At 41.4% G+C, this 25,963-nt stretch overlaps 2 protein-coding genes across 2 annotated transcripts in view; both read right to left on the bottom strand.

The window, feature by feature from the left end:
* Positions 1 to 2,818: 2,818 nt before the first annotated feature.
* LOC114033756 (nuclear pore glycoprotein p62-like) lies at positions 2,819 to 5,025 on the bottom strand. The gene is made up of 2 exons (XM_027849407.1): positions 4,920 to 5,025; positions 2,819 to 4,679 (listed from the first exon to the last, which is right to left on the bottom strand). Exon 2 carries the CDS (start codon positions 3,694 to 3,696, stop codon positions 3,073 to 3,075), a length of 624 nt encoding a protein of 207 aa, XP_027705208.1. The 5' UTR covers positions 3,697 to 4,679; positions 4,920 to 5,025; the 3' UTR covers positions 2,819 to 3,072.
* A 111-nt stretch (positions 5,026 to 5,136) lies between these two features.
* Positions 5,137 to 25,963, bottom strand: part of LOC114033737 — a 47,898-nt gene continuing 27,071 nt past the window's right edge. Inside the window, exon 8 of the mRNA XM_027849383.1 lies at positions 5,137 to 5,176. Within this exon, the coding sequence (XP_027705184.1) occupies positions 5,137 to 5,176 (40 nt within the window). The remainder of the gene's footprint in view (positions 5,177 to 25,963) is intronic.

Raw genomic sequence — 25,963 nt, 5'->3', positions numbered from 1 at the left:
TATCTATGAGATCTACTGTTCAAGATGTAAGATCTGAAGTTGCTGTTCAAGAACCAAGAGATGTTGTAGATACCACCAGAACTGTTGTCAATGAAAAGAGATTCTGTTAGGAAATTCTGGTACCTTCCCAGCTCCTCAGTCTTCATCTCCTAAAGTGACTGCTAACTGGTCAAGTATCTACCATTGGAAGCAGCAGACAGAGCATCAAACCACAGAGATCTCTCCACCTTTCTACAGATACCCACAGAGATCTCTCATTCATCAAAGAGGGAGAAAACAGGATGAATATCTCATTGTCTATTTTAAATGAATTATACAAGTGAGTCACCCTATCTTAGGTAGGACCAAAGAACTAGGCCCTGCCAGTTGAACCAAGTTAGTCAAAACATCTTAATAGATGCCTAAGTGGTCCTTCTGTGTGTTAACTGGATAGAATGTTAACCAACAAAAGAGGGAAATTGTGTTAACTAGTCCAAAGGCACATTGACCCAGGCTATGTCTTTGCAGGAGATGTAACACTATCCTGAAGAAGGGGAAAAAGATGGCAGTAGCAGCTGTGCACAAAAGCAATAGGCATCAGACAAAGGACAAAAATACTCTGTAGAGCAATGTCAGTGGCACCACGATGGAGGAGTTCTACTTCAAGCCAGGAACCATGCCAACCATAACCAAGGAGCATCAAGGCACAAACTCACTGTGGGGAAGAGGAAACTCAGATCTTGTCCCTCAGTGGTACTATTCAGTTCAGTGCAGAACCAGGGAATAGGTAATGATTTTTTAGTGATCCAGAGTGCTTTTCCTGCTTAAGTGGGGTCCTCAACCTCATGGGGCAGCTAGGTGGCACAGCGGATAGAAGACAGGGCTTGGAATTAGGAAGACTCATCTTCATGAATTCAAATGTAGCCTCAGACATTTATTGGCTGTATGACCCTGGGCAAGTCATTTAACCCTGTTTGTCTAATTTCCTCATCTGTAAAATGAGCTGGAGAAGGAAATGACAAACCACTCCAGTATTTTTGCCAAGAAACCCCAAATGGGGTCATAAGGAGTTGGACATGACTGAAAAGTGACTGACCAACAAACTCATGGTGGTTCTATAAGTCTGGAACAACTGTGTGGGTCCCTGGGGAATGTGGATGACACTAAAGAACATTTTCTTGATTGTCTATTAACTCAAGTCCATCCTAAATTCTTTGTTGTGTGTTCATAAAACTTGGTCTATGCCCCATGTCTTTGCACCCTCAGTTGATTTCAAGATAAACTGAATACCCCTAGGGAGAAGCTAGAAATTAGTCAAATTCAGACATTCCCAGAGATGAGGGCAACCATGAATCCAAGAGTATTAATTATTGAGGAACCTCTAAGATATGAACTTGGATCCATGTAAATCAAGAACTTTGGTAATTGTCTACATTGCCAAAGGATCCATGATTTCACAGATGTGAGTACTCCCTCCAATTATACTAAGTATAGCCCATCAGCTTCTTCTTATCCTGTTCATTTCTTATCTATGTCATCCTCCCAAAATCATCCACTAGCTCCACTTAATGCACTAGAAGATTTCTTCCAGGTCTTCTAACATTTCATGAGTACCGATGGGTTATCTGTCACTCTCAATATGTGACCAACCCGACCTTTCCAATCATACTTTCCCCGACTGACACGCCTTATTCTCCTCCTCGCATGCAAGCGATCATTGGTTATGTGCTTCAGCCTATGTGGTCCTATTTCCACCTCTCATAAATCTCTTCATTACCTACCATGTGTCTCTGGACTGCACTGGGAAAATTGTGCAGCACTTGTGACAAACCCAAGCTGCTGTCTGACAGAAATGTTCTTCCAGTGATATCATTTGCCTCTGAGTCATGTAATTCCCCCAGCCTCTAAAGAACTAAGATTGTAGAGAACCCAAAGAAACCTATGAAAAGGCATAAGTTGTAGCATATTACTAGTAATGAATTAAATTATCTACTTAATAGTTCAGGGAAGGAAAAAAAAAATTGTTGGTCTTTCGTATGGTCTATCCTGAAGAGTCAGTTCTAACCAGGAAGCTTGGTGGACTTACAAGAAACTTGGGGAAAAAACTGTAGTAAGTAACTGGGTAAACAGCCCAGCCTTTAGATTCCCATTCAGGTGACTGGGGCTTGGCTAGAGGGGTGACATTTACACATTATCCAGTAGCAGTTTTGTATATGGGAAGACAAATGAATGACTTTCATTTTGTCCCCTTCCCCATCCTATTGCCTTAGACCCTCATTTAGGGAGATAAGCATTTCACATTCTATTGATACCTACCCCTCCTCTATCCACCCACTCCCTCACCTGGGTTCCTCAACTCCACTCCCAAGGGCCCAGGAGGCAGGGTGCTGTTAATGGAAAGAGCACTGAGTCACAAGACCTAGCTTCAAGTTCTTGCTCTGACAATGACCCTGGGCAAGTTGCTTAATCTTTCTGATTCTCAGTTTCTTCATCTGTAAAACAGTGATAATGGTAATTCTTGTATTACTCCCCTCCCAAGAATGTTTTCGGGAAAAGAGTTTTGTCAACTGAAAAGTGCTATAGAAGCACAGGCTATTATTACCCAAATCACTAAGTGTGAATCGGTTTGGGGGGGGGGGGGAAGGGTCATCCAGGGAAGGTCTCAGCCAGTCTTGGCTGAGATTTTGGAGGGGGCAGTCTCATGTGGCTTGCAGAGACATACATAGCAGAACGTGAGGCACACCATTAACTATTTCAGGATTTTCTAGCATCATACTGTGAAATACCATAATGGTCAGCTCTCATTGAGATTGCGACCTTTTTTTTTTTGAAGACTTCATAAAGCATAGAGCAATTTAATGGGCATAAAGAGATTCACAAAATGTTAATAAAACTAATGCAAATTCCAGCATAGCTTTTCTCTTACCACCATAAACATTTAGAACGGAGAAGAATTCTAACAAACTTTACCACAGCAAAAAATAACTACTATAGATAACTGTATGTCTTACTCAAGTTTATACTCTAGGACCTTTTATGTAATGGATAGGTAACGAACAATACGGCAATACTTTCCCAGAGATCTCAGGACATTCAATCAAACGCGATTCGGTAGCTACGTTCCTGCTCCTTGCGACGACTCTCGAAAACCTTTGATACCTCTTCCACCTTCTGCTGCAACAAGACTGAATTTTGATCAATCCACTGAAGCGAATCCATATGTGCATTCAAAATTCTGCAGATCTGTTGCAGCGGGTCATTGGTGTCAGGAGGCCCTCCAGACATATTCAGGTGCTCGGTGATGTCCTTGAGGTCTTGGGCCATGCTCTTCAGTTGGGCATCTATATTCTCTGCTAGTTTATAAGTTTTCTCTCGCTCCTCATCTGCATGCTGAAGATAGATGGTCCCACTCTGCTCCTTCATGGCCTCCTCCAGAGGGGCCAGCAGGTCCTCCAGTTCTTTCTGCTGTGACAGGATGAAGTCTAATTCTTGGTCCAACCTTTTCTGATCCAGCTTCACTTTCTCTGCTTCTCTGTGCAAAGAAGTGATCTTCTCACCATTCTCAATTAATGTCCGGTCCCACGCATTCACCTGGGTGGCCTGCTGAAGGAAGTGTTTCTCCTGGTCCTCCAGTTCGAGACTCCATTTGTTGATCAAACTTTCCAGCTGAGCATAAGTCGTCACGGGGGTATGGGATGAAGGAGTCTCTTGATCCATGGTGAGCTTGGAATTGTGGTAGTGGAGGGCTCTAAGCAGCACAGGTGGTAGGGACGACGGCAATGCCAGGTATTGTCAGTGGCTTTAGATTCAAGGCAAAGCCCAAGGTGGAAGCTGAAGTGGTAGCAGTGGTAATGGAACTGGCTACACTTGTTGAGCCAGGATGTTTTAGTCTGTGAAATACTTTCAGAATTTCCTAGCACTATACTGGGAAGTACTATAATATTCAACTGTCACTGAGATTCCAGCCTTTCCTCAAACTCCATGCACATCCCCAAGTAGAGAAACTTTTCTTCACTCAAAAATTGCCCAAAGTTCACCCCTTCTGCAAAGGAGCTGCCACTCAGTACAGAAGCACAGAGACCAAAGAAGAGAGAAAAGACTGGCCAGGGCCACATTCGAATTCATGTGGCAAGATTCCAAACATCTGTTCCATGGCTGGCACTCACCACTTATTTTGCATGGGGAACAGAGTCCATATGTAGGTCATTTTTTTCCTTTAAGTACCCAGGCCTGGAGAAGATGCAGTCTATTTGTCCCTATTGAATTTCAAAACTCTTCTTGATCCACTTACAGTGAGTCATATTCTGGCTCCAAAGAACTTCGTAAGACAGCACCCCTGACTTAAACAGAGTGGGAGAAAAATCTAGCTAATTAACATAGATTTCATGGCATTCTAGGCATGGACCTGCTACACTGAATTTAACAAACATTTATTGAGTGCCTACCAGACTCAAGGTGATGCCTTGGAGGAAAAAATAAGAGAACTGACACCCATTTTTCCCAAACCTTTCTCCAAGGGTTAGTCCAAGTTTAAAGCCAAGATTCTAGTAGCCTGATGTATTTTCCACTCCGTCCCTGTCCATTCTCAGTTTCCCCTTGGAGCTAAAAGCGTAGGCAGGCTGACAGGCAGCTCTTCTTACAAGGCTCCCTCTCCTTCCTCGAAGACAGACTCAGAAGAAGTTGGCTTGGTAACCAAGTATCTGAAGGTATCAAATGAAAGAATTTATTACCAGTTTGCAATTAGGCATGCAAATGGGGAGGGCAATGGAGGAGGGAAAGTTGGAAGATGAAGACAGAGCTGGGTGGGGCCTAAGATAAAGGAATTCCAGAGATAATCCCAAAATCTAATTTTAGCAGACAGTCATCCCTTCCCCTTTCTCCCAGAGGTCTTTTATTGAAATTGATGAAGAGTGGAACTGACTGCTTGGGGATTAACTTACTCTTTTATCTGGATTCCCTTCTGGTGACTGGTTGTTGTTCAGTTGTGTCCAAATCTTCATAACCCTATTTGGGGTTTTCGTGGCAAAGATGCTGGAGTGGTCTCCCATTTCCTTCTCCAACTCATTATACAGATGAGGAAACTGAGGCAAACAGCATTAAGTGACTTGCTCAGGGTCACACAGGAAGATGAGTCTTCCAGACTTCAAGCCTGGTACTCTATCCACTGTCACCAAGCTGCCCAACAGCAACAACAAAGCTGAAAGAAAAAGGAAAAACAAATTAGCAACAGTAATAATCCTTAATAAGATGGACGGTCTCTGAATGATTAGGAATAAACTCTCTTAATAATATAATAATAATCGGGCAGCTAGGTGGTATAGCGGGTAGAAAGCTGGGCTTGGAGTCAGGAAGACTCATCTTCTGAGTTCAAATCTGGTCTCAGACATTACTAGCCGTGTGACGCTGGAGTCGTACACGACTGAAATGACTGAACAACAACATTCAATGTTGTTGTTTGTCCTTTGTTCTTGAAGGGGACCATGACATCAGGGAAGTGATCAGAACCAGGAGAATACAAGCTCCATGAAGACAAGGATTTTGTTCTGTCATTGTTTTCCAAGCACATAGCAGACACTTAATAACTACTTATATGAATTGTACTGAAATGAACCTTTTCACATTCAAGATGTCTCACTATCTTCCTTAAACTTCAATTTTCTCCCAACTTCACCTACCTCACTCTAGGGCCTGAACCCAGTTTATCAGCCATTTCATCAATAAACTCTTTACCACCCTGAAATCTCATCCTGTTCTGACTCTGACACTTCTACTAATGACTTTGTCCTTGGTTTTCTGGCTTTATAGCACAGGCAATAACTTCAGCAGGGCAGCTGGGTGGTACAGTGAATAGAACTAGAACAGTAACTAGAGTCAGGAAGACTCATCCTTCTCAATTCAAATGTGGCCTCAGACGCTTATTAGCTGTGTGATCCTGGACAAGTCACTTCACCCTGTTTGCCTCAATTTCCTCTTCTGTAAAATGAGCTGGAGAAAGAAAAGGGAAACCACTCCAGTACCTCTGCCAAGAAAACCCCAAATGGGGTCATGAAGAGTCAGGCACAGCTGAAAAACAACTCAACAACATTAACAACAAAACTAACTTTAGTGATAAGCTCTGGTGTTCTTTTTTACATAAACGATATTTAAGCTAATAAAAATTTTTTATTGTTTAAAGCAACCATTTATGTCTGTTACATTTTCACACGAACATGCTGGTTTGGTTTACACCAATCCCTAAATGTGGATCACCCGCAGAGTCTGTGGGAGCTGAACGTTACTGGAGAATGTCATTCTATTGATGGCATCCCGGGTTCACAACGTTGAGATCATTCTTGACTCTTCCCACATCCTCAATTCCCACATCAAGTCATAGGATCATTGATTTAGAGATGGAGGGAACCTCTGAGGTCATCTCATCCAAGCCCCTCAGTTTTACAGAGGAGTAAACTGGAGCCCAGAGTGGTTAGTTGACTTGTGCAAAGTCACACAGGCCTTAAGTGATGAAGGCAGGATCAGACTTTTGGAGGCTTCTAACTCCAGAACCACCCATAGCCTTTCCCCTCTCTGGATCACACTGCCTCTCAGGAGATAGCCATGTCTTGTTGGCTCTACCTGTACACAACACCTCTCACATACGTCCTCTTCCCTCCATTAAAATAACCTTCACCCTCCTTCAGGACTCTAACCTGGACTATTTACAAAAAATTAATTGGTCTCCCTAACTCCAAACTCTTTTGTCTCCAATCCATCGTTCACATAGCTGCCAAATTCTTATTCACAAAACACACATTTGACCATATGTTCTATGAAGCCTGAACGTGAGACGAGGACCCTGCAGGGAGTGGCACAGAGTTCATCTGTCAGCTTTTGCTTTCTACCAGTGGGTTTGTAATACCATGCTTCCCCATGGTAGGTATGGCTTCTGACAAATTAAATCCTAGCCCGGCTTATGCTTTAAGGAAGGAGACCACAAGGGGCTTCCTGGGCAGGTCAGGGTAAACAAGCCCAGTCCTTTGGATACTCGCTGGGAAAGAGCACGCTGGCAGCAAGTGCGGAACAATGCATCAATCACGCTTTAATAAGGCACAGAGAGTATAGAGGCAGACTGCTCGGGGACAGAGTAGGGAATGGGCTGGGAGACAGAGGTAGACAGCAAGGGAAATAGATGGGGGAGTGAGAGGGCCACATAACTTCAGAGAAGCCTTGGGAGCCATCTGGCAGCATGGATCCACAGCACTTAGAGGAGTGCTCAAGGGGCAGGGTTTTGGGGGTTCTAGTCTTATAGGGTTCCAGGAGGGGGGGCAACTAAGACTTAGCCGCATCACCTCAAAGTTGCCTCATGAATATATCTTTTTTTAAGTTTTACTGGGCATGTCTATAGCTTATTTATAGCTTGCAGGCTGAGGGTCTTTTTATGGGGGCCAGTTTCTCTTTATTTAGCACATATAGTTTCTGGATACGGCCTTAATTAATTTAGGAAGCAGCTTTGATCACTTGCTTCTCTGTTTTCTCCTTACACTCTTAATTACTATTTCCTATTTATTGTTACTTTATACTAGCTCTTACATACTCATTTCCCATATTACTGGTGGAGTGGTGGTGGGACCACAATAGACACAATTTCAATGCACTACAAGGTCATAGATTTCGAGCTGAAAGGGATCTTAGAAGTAATCTAGTCCAATCCTCTCATTTTACAAACGATGAAACTGAGGCCTGGGGAGGCTAAATAACTCTAGGGTCATACAGTCCAAGGTCACACAGGTAGTAAATATTTTAAACCAAGGTCCTCTGATTCCATAGGCAATGCTTTATCTACTATAACATACTATCTCCCAATGCTATACTCCCACTAAAAAATCTTCAATGGCCCCTCGTTGTCTTTAGGACAAAATACAAAATCTTCAGCCAGACATTTAAAGCCATTGACTAACTCTCCCCCACTTCTATTTCCAATTTTTTCCTATTATACTACTTTATACACTGTACATTCCAGTCAAACAGGTATTCCATCTCCATTTCTATGGTTTTGCATGTGGTCCCCATTTGTGGAATTCACTGTCTCCTTACGCCTGCTTTGTAGAGGCCTTTGTTTCCTTCAAAGCTCCATACCACTTCCTGTGTGAGGCCTTTCTTGATGCCCCCTATTATTAGTATTCTCTCCCTCTTGAAATTGCTCTGCAGTATTTTGAATATACTTTCTTGTGTATACATTATTTCCCCCAAACATAACCTTTTTTTTTGGCTTGTTTTTGGTGAGGCAATTGGGGTTAAGTGACTTGCCCAGGGTCACACAGCTAGTAAGTGTTATGTGTGAGGCCGGATTTGAACTCATGTCCTCCAGACTCCAGGGCTGGAGCTCTATCCACTGCGTCACCTAGCTGCCCCCAAAACATAACCTTTCTGAGGAGTGAAATTATTTTGTTTTGTCTCTGTTTCTCCAGCACAGTAACCTGTAAGCACTTAATTCACTTAATGGTGAACTGAATTCATGACACCAATTTGGATTCACAGATTTTTCTTCCTTTGCACCCACATCTATTCGGCTGCTAAGTCCTGTAGCTTCTTCCTTCAAGATACCTTCTGGGTACAAGGAGCTGCCATAATATAGTAGAAAGAAACAATAAAAAGAGAGCTCTCTGCTTCTCTTGAAATATCAGTTTCATATCTTCCCTTCCATTCCCACTGCCACCAAGCTAGTCCAGGCACTCATCGCCTCAACCCTCAACTTCAGCAACAGCCTCCAAATGAATATTCTTCTCTCTACACGATTGGTTTTTAACCTGGCATACATGAAGTTTGTTTGTTTGTTTTATGTTTTGATGACTATATTTCTGTATAACTTATTTTCTTCTTAATCTTATGGATTTTGTTTTGTATATTTAAAAGCATTATTATGAGAAGTGGTCCACAGGCTTCACCAGACTGCCAAAGGTGTCTTTTTTTTTTTTTTTTTTTTGCTTTTTAGTGAGGCTAAATCGAGGTTAAGTGACTTGCCCAGGGTCACACAGCTAGTAAGTGTCATGTATCTGAGGTCATATTGAACTCAGGTCCTCCTCACTCCAAGGCCGGAACTCTATCTACTGTGCCACCTAGCTGCCCCCAAATGTGTCTTTGACACAAAAAGTTTAAGAATACCTGCTCTACACAAGCTTGTGATCTGATTTATTCTTCATACCACAGCCAGAGTGACTTTCTCTATTTAAAAAAAAATAGTGGTTTCTTACTGTCTACTAAGAGTACAGACTCTTTAGTTGGATTCAGGACTTTCCATCATCTGACTACAATTCACCTTTCCAACTTTATCTCCTACTATTGCTCTCTTAAAAAATTTTGACTTTCGCCAGTTTAGTATAGTCACTGTACTCCAAATGTGCTTTGTATATTCTTGATTTGGGGCCTTTTCACACCCTGGTTCTCTCATCTATATAAATGTAACTTATTCTTCAAAAACCAACTCATGTCCTGCCATGTCCATGAATCACTTCCAGAAAACCCATGGTTAGTCAGCTTTATAGTATGGTTACTGATTCTAATCAATCAAGTGTTTATTTAGCATCTACTATGCGCTGGGTACTTTTCTAGGTTCTGAGGCTACAAAGACAAAGGTGAGAGTCCCTGCCCTCAAGGAGCTTACATTCTAGCCAAAGGAGACAACATGTCCACAGACAGACATGTACAAAATAGATATAACATAATCTTGTAAGGAAGGCACTAGCAACTGACAGGTAATAGGAAAGACTTCATGTAGAAAGTGGTACTGAGCTAACTCCTGAAGGAAGATGGAGATTGCAAAAGGGTGATTTGAAGAGAGAGTGCATTCTAGGCATGAGGGAGAGCCAGTGCAAAAAGCATGAAGAGAAAGGACAGAGTGTCACATATGAGGAATAGTTAGAAGGCCAGCTTGGCTATACTGGACCATTCATGGAGGGGAGTAAAATGATAATAAACTTAGAAAGTTAGGTTGGAGTCAGGTTGTGAAGGGCTATAAATGCCGAACAGTTTATATTTAATCCTAAACTACTGGAGTTGATTGAACTGGGGGGGGGGGGTGACATGGTCAGACCTGAGCATTAAGATAATCACTTTGGCAGCTATGTACAAGATGGATTGGAATAGAGAGAGTTACCACAAGGGCATCAATGAGGAGGCTATAGCAACAGTCTAGGTGACAGATGACTGGGATCTGGACTAAGGTGGTGGCTATGTGAGTAATGAGGATACATATATGAGAGATGTTGTCAGGGTAGAAAGGGCAAGGTTTGGCAACTGCTTGCCTATATGGGTGAATAAGAGTGCAGAATCAAGGATGACACCGAGGTTTCCAATCACAGAAATAGGGTAATTGGAAAGAGGCAAAATTTTGGAGCGAAATGAGTTCTGTTTGGGGCATGTTGAGTTTGAGAAGCCTATGGGACATTCATTTGGAAATGTTTGACAAATAGCTGGTGACACAGTACTGGAAGAGAGGAGACAGTGTAAGGCAGGATAAATAGATTTGGGATACCATACTATAAATGCAGTATGAATGAACTGGAATTCAGAGGGTTCTGTTAACCACAGTCCACAAAGCCCTTCCTCACTCAGTTCATTGCCTTTTACAAGTCAGCAGGCTAAATCACTGCCTTTGCAAAAGCGAGAGATTTTAAAACTGATTTAGTCACAAAAAAATAAACTAGCAGGTGACTCTCATTTTTTCCTCTGCATCCTCTGGTGTGAACGAAGAAGCTTCCAGATTATACATGCCTCTTCGAGAATGAAGGGCAAATAACAACACCCAGGGACAGATGGAAAATAGGGTCCCTGCCCTGTAGGAACTTACAGTCTAAGGAAATAAATGAAGCCTTCAGAAACATTTCTAGTCTTATTTCAAATGATGCCTTCTAGGTCAAGACTAAGGGATCTGGTTTCTTTTCTCATTTTTACTGAGCTGAAAAGATCTCCAGGGTGCCTTCTGCACTCTTCCATGGCAGAATTCTAAGACCTGGGGTATATGAAGACTGACAGTCCTCTGGTTTTAAAAGCCAGGTGATGGAAAGGAGACTCGGGATTGCTAGATTGCTAACTCTGATCATCTTAGATCAGTGCAATCAAAACCTCCAATTACACCTGGGTGATTTAATCAACTCCCTGTCAAACACTGGCTGCAAGTCCTCTGATACTGTACAAATATAATAATTACTGTGCCAGCTTGCAAGAAGATATCATTTCACCGAGTTAGAAAAACACATTCTGTTGTCAATTACCAGCAACCAATTTATAAGCCCCGAAACAAGCAATATTTTTTAATTGCTGCCTTTGTGTGATTATTACAAAATTACTTCCGTTATGAGGTATTAAATCATCTCAGTGGCATGGATGGAGAGATGGGGAAGTTTTTAGTGTGCCCTTTTCTGATAAAGCAGGAGTCAGAGCAGATTCTGCAGAGCTGGATTTTTTAAAAAACATCTCTCTCTCTCTCTCTCTATATATATACACACATATATATATATACATATATATATGTATATATATATATTTTAAAGCACAACAAGGTTCTCAACTATGTAGAAACAACTTCAGACCAGCATGAACTGATCAGTTCCAGGGCTTTAGGTGGCCGAAGCAACGTAGATTTATTTCAGGCACGTTACTTTATAAGAGATCAACTCATTCAAGTTTGCTGGGATCTTTCCAATGCTCTGCTTCCCAAATTCAACTTCTGATGAATTGGAATTTGCCATTTTTCCAAAACCATTTAGGGAAGGTATTTAGACCACATTTGGGTTTGTCTGCTTCAGCTGACGCTGTCCACTCATGTCACTGAGGCTTTGTCTTTGAACATCTGAAAACTCCCTGCCCACATTCCCCAGTCCTGGTTCCTTGTCCATACAGCAGCAATCTGGCACCCTGGCATCCTCTGGCCTGCTTGAGATTCTTCTTCCCTGGATGTGAAGGGATTGTGGGATCTCCCTGGTGGCATTTTCTTTGAGCACCTCCTGGGGAGAGGCAAGCTTATTGATACCAGGCTCCAAGTCCCTAAGCAAGACCCTATTTCCATGATACACCCCACCCCCAGTACTCCAGGTGACTTTTCCCTCTCTTTTGACCCTCCTTATCAAAATCTGATCTCAGAGGCCTCTTTCATGCTCAGATATAAATAATTACTAGCCCCTCCCCCAGGAATATCTGCATTTTAATAGGAACCAAAGCCTTAAATTAATGGGATTAACTTACAGCCATATTTTTGGCATCTGGTCTGAATATTTTAGGGGTTGGAGTGGGGAGTCATCATAGCTGAATAGGATCATAGATTTAGAGCCATAAGGGACCTCATAGATCACCTAGTCTAATCCTTTCATGTTGCAAATGAGGAAACTGAGGCCAAGATTGGTTGAGTGACTTGCCAAGTGGCACATCAGTAGTGTCAGAGCAAAGATTTGAACCCATGTTCTTTGACTCCAAACCTGGTGTTCTTTCAGTTGTCCCTGTGGGATAGTGAAAAAAACATTGGCATTAGAGTCATAGAGGCTTATCAGTTACAACCAGTGTGATCTTGAGGTCTTCAGTGCCTCCTCTTAGTCACGGCAAGTCTTTATAAAGCAAAGCAGTTGAAATAGATAATATACAAAGTCCTTTCCCATAGGAACATGGTATAAGTCACTGATCCATCTGAGAGATACTGGGACATTAATCAGTGGCATCCTCTAACATTAAAAGGTAACTTGGCGGAGTTGATAAGAGTACTGGGCTTAGAATTAGTAAAATCCTGCCTTAAACACTTATTAGCTGCAGGACTCTAGGCAAGTAATTTAATTTCTTTCAGATTCAATTTCCTTATCTAGAAAATGGAGATAAAAACATTATCAGCCTCACAGGACTGGTGAAGGAATCAAATGAAATAATATATTTTAAGCATCTTGCAATCTTAAAACACTATACACATTATTATATTATTTTTAATAGAATGACAGTTAGTCTGGTACAATCGAGAGAGAACTGACCTTAGAGTCAGGAAGACCTGGGTTGAACCCCCTCCTCTGACACATCCTGGCTGTGTGATATGGATCAAGTCACTTGAATTTTCAGTGATCTGGGAAATTCTGCCTATATGTTGAAGAGAAGGTGCCTATCTGTACTGGTAGAGGGAGTTTTCTCTTCCAGGGACTACCTCTATCAATTACATTATGGGTCCTGGTTCTATTTCTATATTAATGTTATTGTTCTTTTGTTGTTTCTGTTAATATTATAAGAGCAGCCCCAAAGGGCTACTACCAGGGATGGACAGTACGTGGCTACTGTGATCTAAACCCCACCAACTACAGCCACCCATCCCAGGTCACACTATCTCTCCTTCAAAAGAGCTGGTAAAGATGTCCCAAAAATATCATTTAGGGTCTTCTCTCCCTCTTTAAACAAGGTCATTAGTGGATGTTGCCCCAGTAAACTAAATCTCTTTAAAATACAAGAAATGTCATTCATTCACGAAACCATTTGCTAAGTGCTTATTGTGTATGAAGTACTATGCTAGCCCCAGGGAAGGGTGCCCAACATAGCGCCTTCTCATTCTTTCAGCAGAAGGAGGAGATGAAGGTCACTTCTATCACTGGCAGAAGTAAATTCAGTCTTCCTGGTTTAAAAGTCAGAAGACAAGCTGGAGGGATGCGAAATTCTCCCTGGCCATCTGACACTCTGCTGGAACCTTACCTTTGATCTTCCTTTGATGGCATGCGCTATTTGACCTCAACCTTAAATTGCTGTTTACATGAACTATTCATGAGCTCCTTCTGCTTCTGGGCCCTGGGACTCTATTTTGTTAACTCAGTACCAACCTTATCATTATACTTTGAACAAGTTTATTGCTCTTCTCCCTAAATATTCCACTAGTTCCTGACCTAAGATTCTGTTAGAATGTAAACTCTTTGACAAAATGGCTTATTTTATTCTTTGTATCCCAGGGCCTTGCACACAGTAGGTGTTTAATAAACACTGGCTGATTGATTACACCCAGAGAAGCTTCAACCTCCTGTGTCATGAAACCTAACTCTTCACTTTCTTGGTAACTCATTGCAGTCATGGAGGATTCCCAGGTGCCTTGTGCTACAAGCTTGGCTTATGTAACAATAGTTCAGCTGGGTTAGAGTCAAAGGTAACTAAGGCATAAATTCTACTCATGACTTTATAATCTAGAGCCCAAGTCAAGACATCACCCTCGTAATATCATTGGTACTCTTTGAGAATGAAGGATGAACAACAACAATCTCGAAAGATAAACACAATGCACACATAAGTTCTGCACTTCTAACTATTATCAATGATCAGTTCCTTAATTTCGTCTGGTTGTAGCCCCAGACTTGAGTAAAACACCTCTTTCCTACTACAGCATTATTTGGTTGTTCATGATTTTTCTATGGGAGTGGCGTCAAATTCAAATAGAAATGGGAGCCACTGAACTATACATAAGAATCCCTGTGGACCACACACTGACTTAGAAAACTGCATATTTTTTTTTGTTGTCATTGTTAATACATCAATAATTATGATCAGATAGGAACTATATTTTTATCTGGCTTTGGCAGCACTTGGGAGTGTCATGGACAGTTTGCAACTGGGGCTGCAGGTTTGACATCTCTAGTCTAAGGTATCAAAAGCACTAATTAAAGATAAATCATTGTCATTACTTCTGACTCCTCTGTTTTCACTGTTAGTATAATAGAATGAGGAGTAATAATGACAATGATAATAAGAATAATTAACATATAGTGCTTTAAAGTTTGCAAAATGTCTTACATGCATTATCTCATGGGAACTTCATAAGAAATCTTAAATTACCTTAATGTTGAACTAGACTAGTCCAAAGTTGGACTAGAAGTGATTCAGACTAATAAGGAGGGTCCAGTTATTGAAGTAGAAATGATTGGAGGCTTGGAAGGAATGGCCACTACTAAATTTTGTCATTTCTACTTACGCATCTCTGGCATCCAATCCTTTTTCCCTACTCACACCATGACTACCTCATAACTCATAACTTTTCTCCTAGATATTGCAAAAGCCTCCTAACTGGTCTCTCTGCTTCAGGTCTTTCTGCACTCCAGTCCATCATACACACTGCTGCCAACCTAATTTTTCTTAAGCAGATATGACCAAGTCACTTTCCTACTCAATCAATTCCAGTGGCTCCCAATTGCCTTGAGAACAAAATAAAACCTCCTCCATTGTTTTTCAAGTCTTTCACAGCCATACCTCCCACCTACCTTTTCAGTCTCATTGTATCCTCTTAGATCAAACCAAATTGGCCTTTTCTCTATTCTTTATTCTATTTCTTGTCTACATGACTTCGCACTGGCCATCCCCCAAAGCCTCGAATGTACTCCCTCCTTATCTCTGCCTCACAGAATCTCTCTTTTCCTTAAAAAGACAGCTGTAGCATCACCTTTCACATGAAACCTTTTCTGATCTACCTCCTCCCCAACTGCTACTACCCATCCTCTCAAACAACTTTGTATTCAACAGCTTTGGATTTCCATTTTTACTATGTTAAATTTACTCTGAATGTTCTTATATTTGTACTTCTTGTCTCTCCAATTAGTATGTAAGTTCCCTGAAGTAGGAATTGTTTCATTCTTCATATTTATATTCCCAGAAGCTAGCAGAGTGCCTAGTACATAGTAGGGGCTTAAAAATGCTTTTTAAAAAATGGATTGATTGATAAGCTGGGGAACACTGAACATAGTTTGACACAGACCCCCAAAGATTAAAAGACAAGATTGCAAAGAGTTCAGAGAAATTTTTGGTATATTACCATGGTCAAAGACTCTATAGGCAAAGACACCTCAAAAGAGAGTGGATGAACTTAAGAAATAAATTCTGATACATCTACATTCTGGTCAGGAGAGGGGATTGTCAAAAATGACTGGTGTGGATAATAGAAGCTAGATCTGCCAATCCAAAACTTTTTAAAGACATGCCCCAAACATAAAAACAAAGGATGAATACCAAAAAAGTATCATTAGGATTAGGTCAAGAGCATAAAAGCTCTGAAAGGGGCAAGGCTTGAGGAAGATAGCATAGGACTTTTTTAATGCATTTGGAGGGCAAAAGGAAGAACAGAGAAAAGGAATGGCCCTGATCTGAGGGCAAATGGAATAACAGATGAGAGAGAAAAGGTAGAATCCCTCAACTCACATTTTATTTCTCTCTGTTCAGGAAAAAGATCTTCAGACTGGAGGTTTTAGAACAAAAAATGGACAACAGGGAATTGAAACTCCAGATCAGAGAGGAAATCACCTCACTTGCCTCAATGAATTCACATCACCAGGCCCAGGACAACTAAACCCCAGAATACTCAAAGAATTGTGGATGTCAGGACAGATTTATGAAAGGGATGGTTTGTGAGTCCTCAGAAAGGGTGACAGTGATCATTAAGAGATGGTATGGATTTAGGAGCAAGTCAGAAAAACTTGATTTTCTTTTTGAAAGGATTACTACACTGGCAGAGGTAGCTCAGTCTGTTTTGCTACAACACTCGTTTTGAAAATTCAAATTTGTTCCAAAATCATTGACATATCAAAGGAAAATTTGAGCATAACCTGAATTGTGTTTTTTATGTGAGATTTCTTCTGTAAGAAAACAGTGATAATACAGAAAACTGCATCACTTCACAATAACTTCCAAGCACATCTCTTCCAATGTCCACTTCTGTAAATAAGCTTCAAGTTTTTTTTTCAATGTAAAGTGTCACATTTATTGTATATTTTCTGGTGCAGTAGGAGCTTTTGGCAAAGGAGGACAAGTCTGCACTTGCCTTCCACCCCCTTCAACCTTCCACCATGGCTATGGCTACACTGCACATTCCTAGAGTTGCAGACCATCAAGGAGGTGACATCACCATAATTTATTGTAGTATTTATGTATTTCTTAACAATTTAGCAGGTATAAAATTATGCTATCATTTTTATTGGGTTCCTCAAAGTTTTTGAGCGCTGTGTCCCTAACCCCATTTTCCCATAAGCCCTATGATTTCTATTGCAAAATTTTGCATAACCTGGTGATTTTTAGTAATACATGTAGTGATATATAGCAGAACTGACTGTAAAATGAGGATGCCATAGATATTATGTTCCTGTATTTATGCAAGGTATTTTTTAAAGTCTCATAATATCTTTACGGATAAAGTAGAAAGATATGAGGCAAATGATAATATAGGTAGGTAGATCTGGAGCAGGTTAATTGACCAAATATAAAGAGTGGTGATTAACAGTTTGATGCAAACCTTAAGGGAAGCTTCTACTGAAAGATCCCCAATACTCTGACCTTAGTCCTATTTTTAAAATCAGTGACTTGGATACAGTCAGCAAAATAATGTTTACCATATTGGCAGATGGTTCAGGGAAGGAAGGGACAGTTGGGTGAAAGAATAAAATTCTAAAATGATTCATCAGCTTAAAATCTAATTAGATGAAGTCTAATAGGAATAAATGCAAATAAAGTCCAATACTTGGGTTCAAAAAATAAATTTCATAAGTAGATGATGAGGGGAAACCATGGGTATTTTTGGACTGTCAGCTCAATATGAGTAAGTACTGTAATGTCGAAGCCAAAAAATACCACTGAAACCTTAAGTTGCATGAATAGAAAGACAGTGTCCAGGCAAAGGGCAATGGTGCTCCATTGGGCTCTACTCTACTTAGACCACAGATAGAGAACCATATTCAGTTCTGAGCATCATGTTTTAGAAAGAATATTGACTAGCTAGAATATGTCCAGAAGAGGATGGCCAAGATATAGAAGGTACTGGAAATGATGGCATAAGAGGATCAATTGAAGAAACTAGGGCTACTTAATGATGGAGAATAGGATGTTCCAGGAGGACATGATAGCTATCTTCAAGTATTTAGAGGATTATCATATGGTCCAAACAAGAGGCTAGATGTCCATTTGCTAAAAATGTCAAATTATTAGGTACTCTTGTTTCAGGTATTTGCTAGTCTAGATAGTCGCAGGAACTTTCTAGCTCTTAAGATTTTAAGAATTCCCCAAGGCATTGCTTATTTTAAAATATTTGGACTCCCTTGACAGATCTCAGTTTTAATTTGAAAATCAACTTTTTAATAAAAGATAGCTTAAAAATATACTTTGGGGGTAAGAAAAAAATCCCAGCAACTTAGTTAAAATAGCCTGGCAACACTACTTGAGGCTATAAGCAGCCCCGGCAAATTTGTGAAATTGGCACTGCTTCTCTCTCGCCCCCTCCCCCACACTTCCCTTTTGAGAGAGGCAGCATGGTGTGGTACAAAGTACATTGGGAGCCAGAAGACTTGATTGCAAGGCCCAGTTCCAGAATTCCATCCTTGTGTGATCCTGTGTGAGTAGCCTTTCTCAGGCAATAATGGCTTTCCATAGGGCCCCACTATCCCGGGGAACACGTTTGCATTTTAACAGGGGTCTTCGTGATTTAACCCAAAGATAAAACTAATGGTGAGGATTCCAGGCTCCTGGAAGGTCCATTATTCAATTCAATCATACAAGCATTCATTAATCACCACCTATCTCCCTGGTACTGGGGATGCAGAAGCAAAATTTCACTCAAGGAGCTTAGACTTTTCTGGGGGGAAAGGAAAGAATATAGTTAAGTAAATGCAAAATATATGCAAAATCAATACAAAGTAATTTGGAATGCAAGTAAGGATAAGAGCATGGCCCTTGTAGGGGGGTGGTACTTGAATCTAGCCTTGAAGGAAGCTGGGGGATAGAGATACATGTGAGTAGAAGAAGAGAGGGGCTTGGGAGACTCTGAAATCATACTAGGCAGGCACCTGCCCACTCAGCCTGGGTTTAGGTCTGGTTCTGACTGACTTGACCATCAGGTAAGAGTTCTGAATTTCCACAGGGCACATTCTATATTACCTCAGCACAGCTGGCTTATTTTCTGTTTGAACCAGCAGCCATTAAAGTAGAAAATGAACATGTCATAATGAGCATCCTCTGCCTACTCCCATTCCTGTCATCTCAGTGTGTTGCTCTTAGGACCATTTGTGCAAACAGCAGGACCCACTGGCTGGGCTGAAGCTGCACTGACTGGACAAGTCTCCCTCTGAGTAAAGACCTCCATCCTGTGCCCCGGGCTAATGGAAGCAGCTGCTCTGAGGGTGGCTCAGGGCCAGTGCTCGGGATAATGCCCTTGAAAGTCCTCCTCCTCCCTGTGGAGAAGGAATGAGAGGGAACGAAAATAAATTGCCCTTGGTGGACTAATAAAACTTGACAAAAAGTCTTCCCAACATCATAGCATATTTGATGATTCATGGGGCTTGAAAAGCATTACTAGATTAAAACAAGCCCTGTTGCTCCAGGCCCCACGGTGTTCATGCTGAGGTGGTAATGGAATCCTAGAGATGGAGAGGAAGGGATCTCTGAGGTCACTGAATCCCTCCCCCTGTCCTCTGGAAGGATAGCACTTCCCAGCAGGATAGATCAAGACGATTACTCTTATCTTGTTCTTAAAGACAATGAAATATGGAGAGGCTTAAAGTCTCAAGAATTAATGCTAGAAGGGAACTTAGAGGCCATTTAGTATAAGCCTGTTATTTTACAGATAAAGAAAATGAGGCCCAGATGGGTTAAGCATTTTTACCAAAGATCATATAATAAGTAATAAGTAATAAGGTAATAAGTGGCAGGGTTGGCAGCTGAGATTTAAGACCATCAGGTATTCCGACTCTAAATCTAGTGGAAATGTATGTGTCTATATACAGACATATGTGTGCATATATATGGTAAATGTCTATATGTGTGAGTGTATATGTATGTGTGTGTGTGTGTATATATATATATATATATATATATAAAGAGAGAGAAAGAGAGAAGCAGCATATACATATATACTCTATGTTGAAAGAAAGAGAGAGAGAGAGAAAATGGAAGGAAAACCAGTCCAGACTATCTATCTACCTATCTATCCATCCAACAATATCTATCTATCTATACTTTACAGACCATATATACAGTCTGGTGCTGCTCACATTGCACTTGTCCAGCATACATTTTAGAGAGCTGCCTGGAGGTAATGAGAGCCTTTATCTAGTAGCCTTACTCCAATGCCGGAGGATTTTTCTCCCTTATGCTACACCACCTCCTCTTCTTTCACCTATATTAGCCTCTCTGAAACTTAGTCTTACCCACGCTTACTTCATATTTCTCATCCTGAAAATTAAGGCTTTTTTTCCTCCTCTATTCATCGATGGGAAAGTGAAATCACTGATCCTCATCCTATTTATTCTAACCCTTCACATCCCTTGAGACCCTCACAATACAGCAATTTTCACTGTATATATAATTTGAATTTAACCCTATTTCCCAGGCAACTGAAATTCACAGTATTTTTTACTAAGGTCACACAACAAGTCTGTACATTGCTGGGCAACGTGACAACTTGTCCACATACAAGTTGCTATTGAACTTAATTAGCAAGTGTGAAAAAATGTCCCCTTGTAAATCCAGTTCACTGCACTAATCCATTTTCTGAGGTGGGGGATTAAGCTGTCCCCAAAGCCTCATCAAGCAACTGTAGGGACATTTATTGCTCCAAGGTGCCTGGGGTGGGAATGAGGAAGACAGTAGTAACAGTAGCTAATATCTCTTAAAAGCCTACTGGCTGTTGAACTCCTGATACAAAGAAGTATAAAAAAGTCTTTGCCTTCAAGGGGCTGATATTCTGGTTAGAAGATGGGGAAGAGGAGGGAGGGCTCAGTATGGCACAGGAAAGCATAATAGAGAGAGTTATCTATAAAACATTCCTCTACCACTCAGACCTCTAAATATCAAAGTCCCCTAGCATATTTTGAATATAAGTTGATTTTTAAACATTTAACCTAGATGAAGCTCAAGAGCCCAGTGGGCAGAACACAACTGGAGAGATTCCTTGATCAGAAATCAAGAGGCCTGGGTTCTAGCTCTGCTTTTTCCATTAACTAACTTTCCATCTGATTTCCTCTGGGGCTCACTCTCCATCTGTAGCATGAGGCCCCAGCTCTCTCTAGGATCAAATATAAACGTCTCTGTTTGACATTTGAAGTCTTTTACAACCTGGATCCATCCTACCTTTCTGCACATTACTCTTCTCCATGCACTCTACAATCCAGTCAGATTGGCTTTCTAACTATTCCTTATGTACAGAACTCCATTTCCTTCTCCTGCCTTGTTCCTAGCTGTGCTCCATCCCTGGAATGCACTCCTCTCCTCCTCCTCCTCGTAGTCCTAGTCTCCAAGACTCATCTCAAGCTGGCCTTCTGCATGAGACCTTCCCTCATTCCCCCAGCCATATTTGTGTGTGCGTACATACATCTATACGTACACACTTATCTCCCCCATTAGAATGTAAGCTCCTTGAGGACAGGGATTCACGTCTGCCTTTGTATCTCTAGTGCCTGGCACCCAGGTGGTGCTAAATAAATGCTTGTTGATGGATAGATTGACTGAGTAACTCAACGATCTTGTGTTAAAATTTCTATGATTTTCTGTGTTTTTTTATCCTCTTGTAGTTCACTGTAGATAAATAATATAGAAAGGAAGAGCACCAACCAGCTGGCACGGTACAGCAGAAAGGGTGATGAATTGGGGGTGTGAGGAACTGAGTTCAATTCCCAGCTCTAAAACTTACTACATAGGTGTGACTTTGGACAAATCATTTCATTTCTCTAATATTCCATTTTCTCATTTGTAAAATGAGGGGCTTTAATTGGATGACTGACATTCAAGGTCCTCTCCAGCCCTAAATCTGGCATTCTGAGAACATCCATTTCACTAGTCCAGCCTAATCCTGCTTTGGGTAGTTACCGGCTGAGTGATCCTGAGCAAATCACTGTCACAACTCTGAATCTCAGTTTCCTCATCTGTAAAAGCAGTGGGTTGTACTTGATGACTTCTAAGGTTCCACACAACTCTAAATTTATCACCCTATGATCCTACGGTCCATCTTTCACATGCCATAAATCAGTACCTGGCCCATTCATCTGACAAGTATTCAAATGAATATTTTGATGACAGTAGGAGTGGGGAGACAGGAGAAGGAAGGGAGTAAGAGGACACAGTAAGTCTGGCTGGGTTCAGGATAAAAAAGTTCTATTCATCACCAAAAAAAACGTGGGCAATTGGAAGAAGGGAGAGAAACAATGTCTTGTTGTTTGTGCAGAGCTGTTTGCAAATGTTATAGGAAAGGGTCAGATTCACATGCCTTGTAACCTTGAAGGACAGCTCCCAAGGGGTTCCATATGAAAGAAAACTGGTCAGAAACGTTGGGTGTTTTTCCCTCTAGTTTTTCAACCCTATGAGATGAGCAGATGAACAATTAGAAAACAGTAGGAGGGTGTAGTTATTAAGCCTGGAAGTGACACGTTGAACTGAGAGGCCCAAACTAGATTCATCTACAATTCCCTGGATATTTATAGCTTCCTTTCTAGGACTCTGGAATCTGCAAGAGGGTCCAGATCCAATTTCAGTGAGGTGTTTAAGAGCTAGGCACAAATCCCGGAAATGTGCACATGTCTCTCTGTATCCAGCTTCAACCCTCAAGGCCATAAGGCTGGTTCTATTTGGTGTCCTGCTTTTAGGGGGTTCAAGCTGGGACATGTGAAGAATTTTAGCACAACAACCCAGCTGGGGATGGGTGGGCAGTTCCTAATTAGTAACAAATTCTTTCAATCACAGGCATCATGTCCCTTAGCGACCACACATCTAACTGCTAACTCCTAATAGTCAAGGGGCCCTCGGCACATGGCATATGGTGGTAAGATTAATGTCTGGTATCCTAAGCTTTTCTTTCATAATTCAGATAGATTGCTAGGTTTAGACACTGGGAGACTTTGTTTCAAATGCTACTTCTGTTGCTTGCTAGCTGCCAACAGGTTACTTAACCTCTATAAGTCTCAGTTTTCTCATCTTTAAAATGGAGATAATAATATCTATAATAGTTACATTCTAGGGTTGTTGAAAGGCTCAAATGAGATAATAGATGTAAAACACTTTGCACATTTTAAAATTATAAAAATATTAGTAGTTATTTTTTGGCATGGTATTAGGTGGCTTCTCAGGAAAGGGTTTTATAAACTCTTTTGTGCAGGGGTCATGAAGTGAAGTTTGGATTCAGTCAAAAGGCTGCTCTTGAGGACCTAGAGGGCCTCATGTGGCCTCCAAGCTGCAGGTTCCCCACCCCTGGCACTCATGTGTCACTTCTACTAAAAATCTTTCCTTACCCCCTCTTCTTAGTTATTTCCCTTATCAAATTATCAAGTCTATTTTCATTTGTCTTTGTTGTTGTTCAGTGGTGTCTCTTTGTGAACCCATTTGGGGTTTTCCTGGCAAAGACACTGGAATGGTTTGCCATTTCCTTCTCCAGCTCATTTTACAGATGAGGAAACTGAGGCAAACAGGGTAAAGTGACTTAACCAAGGTCATATAGGTAGTAAGTGTCTGTGGCTGGATTTGAAGTTAGGAAGATGAGTCTTCCTCACTCTAGACCCAGCACTCTTAGCCACTGAATTTTGTAGTTGAATGTAAGCTCCTTAAGGAAAAGAATTCTTTTTAATTGTCTTTCCCCTCCCCTCCCATTGCTTATGGCACCATGCCTGGCACACGATAGATGCTTAATAAATATTTGTTGATTCAATTGGACTGGAACTAGATGATCTCTAAAGCCCCTAATAGTTCTAACACTAGAGGGAGATTGGCAACATGCTGGATGCAGCAAAAAAATCTTCTTGACCTAGAGTCAAGAAGACCTGAGATCAAATCCTGCCTGACATCACTGAGTAATACTAGGCTAGGCAAGTAATTTAACCTCTCTCAGTCTTAGTCAAGAAACATTCATTAAGCACCTACTATATGCTAGGCACTGTGCAAAGTGCTAGGGAAACAAGATAACTGAAAACAGTCCCTGCCCTCCAAGAGCTTACATTCTACCATAAACCTTAGTTTCCTCATCTATAAAATGGGGCTAATAATGGTACCTACCTTATATGGGTGTTGTGTGCATCAAATGAAGTAATATATGTAAAAATGGTTTGCAATCTTTAAAGCTCTATATGAATGCCTGCTATTATTATGGCTTTCTTAGGAAGAGTAAGTTAACACCCACCTTCATTTCTGGGCCATCTCTAAGCCACACTGCCTGTACTCTGGCCCTCTCCCACTGGAACTCAGACTCCTATTCTTGAGATTCTGGGCTCGGATTGGTGAGCTTTCACCTTATCTAGCCAGTTTCCTGGTCCATTTGGGGATGTATTTCTAGGGCACCCCAAAGCCAGGCTGTTCCATCCATAATCTCTCACCCTTCCTTTCTACCCTGCTTTTTATGCTAGCTCCCTTTACAGATTATGTTCCCCCTCCCCCACCTCAGTTCTCATCTTTCTTGATCTCTCTGCAGCCTTGGACACAGCTGATTATCTTCTCCTGGACATTCTCTCCTTTCTTGGGGCTCATGACATTGCACCATTCCACATTCTCCTTTGGTGAATCTTCATCCATGTCACACACACTGCCCATAGGTATCCTAAAGGCTCTGTCCTGGGTCCTCTTCTCTTCTCCTATATTATTTCACTTGGTGATCTACACACACACACACACACACACACACACACACACACACCATGGATTCAATTATCATGTCAATGCAGATAATTCTCAGATCTGTTTATCGGGCCCTAACCTCTCTCTATAACTGGAGTCCCACATCATCAGCTCCCTCCTTAGAGGTCTCCACACATCTCCAGCTAGATATCCTTTAGGCATCATAAACAACATGCTCATTCTCTCCCCCCTCCCCCCCATCCATCCTACATAGAATCATTATTTTGGATGAAGGCACCACCATCCTTCTAATCAACCAGGTTTGCAATTTCATTGTAGCATAGGGCTTTTTCTCTTTCCCTCATTTGCCATATGCATTCACTTGTTGAATCTTATGAATTCTTTACAATTTTCCTCTCATTTTCCCATTTCCTCCAATCACTCAAACACTACCCTGATTCAAGTCCTCATCACCTCTCACCTGGATTATCTCTCGAATACCCTCCTTTCTCTCCTCTGATACTGCCACCATTCTAGTGCAGGCCTTATCATGTCACACCTACTGCTACAGCCTGCTGGTGGGTCTGCCTATCTCAAGTCTCTCCCCACTCTAATACATCCTCCATTCAGCCACTAAAGTGACTTTTCTAAATCACATGCCTGACCATGTCACCCCCCACCCCCAACACGCACACTCAATAAACTCCCATCACTTCTAGGATCAAATACAAAATGTTCTGTTTGGCATTTTCAAACCCCTTCATAACCTAGTCTCCTTCTACCTTTCCAGCATTCTTTGACTTTATTCCCTACCACATACTCTTTGATCCAGTGACATAGGTCTCTTGGCTATCCCATTAAGAAGGCATTCCACCTTCTGGCTCTGGAAATTTCCTCTGGCTGACCCCCATGCTTGGAACACTCACCCTCCTTATCTCTGCCTACTGAATTCCCTAGCTTCCTTTAAGGCTCAGCTAAAATCCCTACTTTTACGGGAAGTCTTCCCAACTCCTCTTAATCGTAGTGCCTTCCTTCCCTCTGTTAATTATTTGCTGTTTGCTGTATCTATAGCTTGTTTGTATACATTTGCTTGCAAGTATCTCTCCCATCAGACTGTGAGCTCCTTGAGGGCAGGGACTGTTCTTTGCCTCCTTTTATATCCTCAGCACTTAGCACAATAGATGGTACATAATCGGTACTTAAAATATGTGGATTGGGGGCAGCTAGGTGGCTCAGTGGATAGAGCACCGGCCCTGAAGTCAGGAGTACCTGAGTTCAAATCTGACATCAGACCAACACTTGACACTTACTAGCTGTGTGACCCTGGGCAAGTTACTTAATCCCCATTGCCTTAAAAAACAAAACAAAACAAAACCAAAAAAAAAATGTTGATTGATTGACTGATTAACAGCCTTCCAAATGGACCCCCTGGTTAGTTTCTGTCCTC

Source organism: Vombatus ursinus, unplaced genomic scaffold (assembly GCF_900497805.2).
Source record: "Vombatus ursinus unplaced genomic scaffold, bare-nosed wombat genome assembly UNPS02007344.1, whole genome shotgun sequence".
Lineage (NCBI taxonomy): Eukaryota > Metazoa > Chordata > Mammalia > Diprotodontia > Vombatidae > Vombatus > Vombatus ursinus.
The sequence above is the reverse complement of the archived record's forward strand: the minus strand, read 5'-3'. Positions and strand labels throughout refer to the sequence as shown.

Bases quoted from the DNA above. Each gene is read 5' to 3' on its own strand.
- LOC114033756 (XM_027849407.1), bottom strand. From the start codon at position 3,696: ATGGATCAAGAGACTCCTTCATCCCATACCCCCGTGACGACTTATGCT.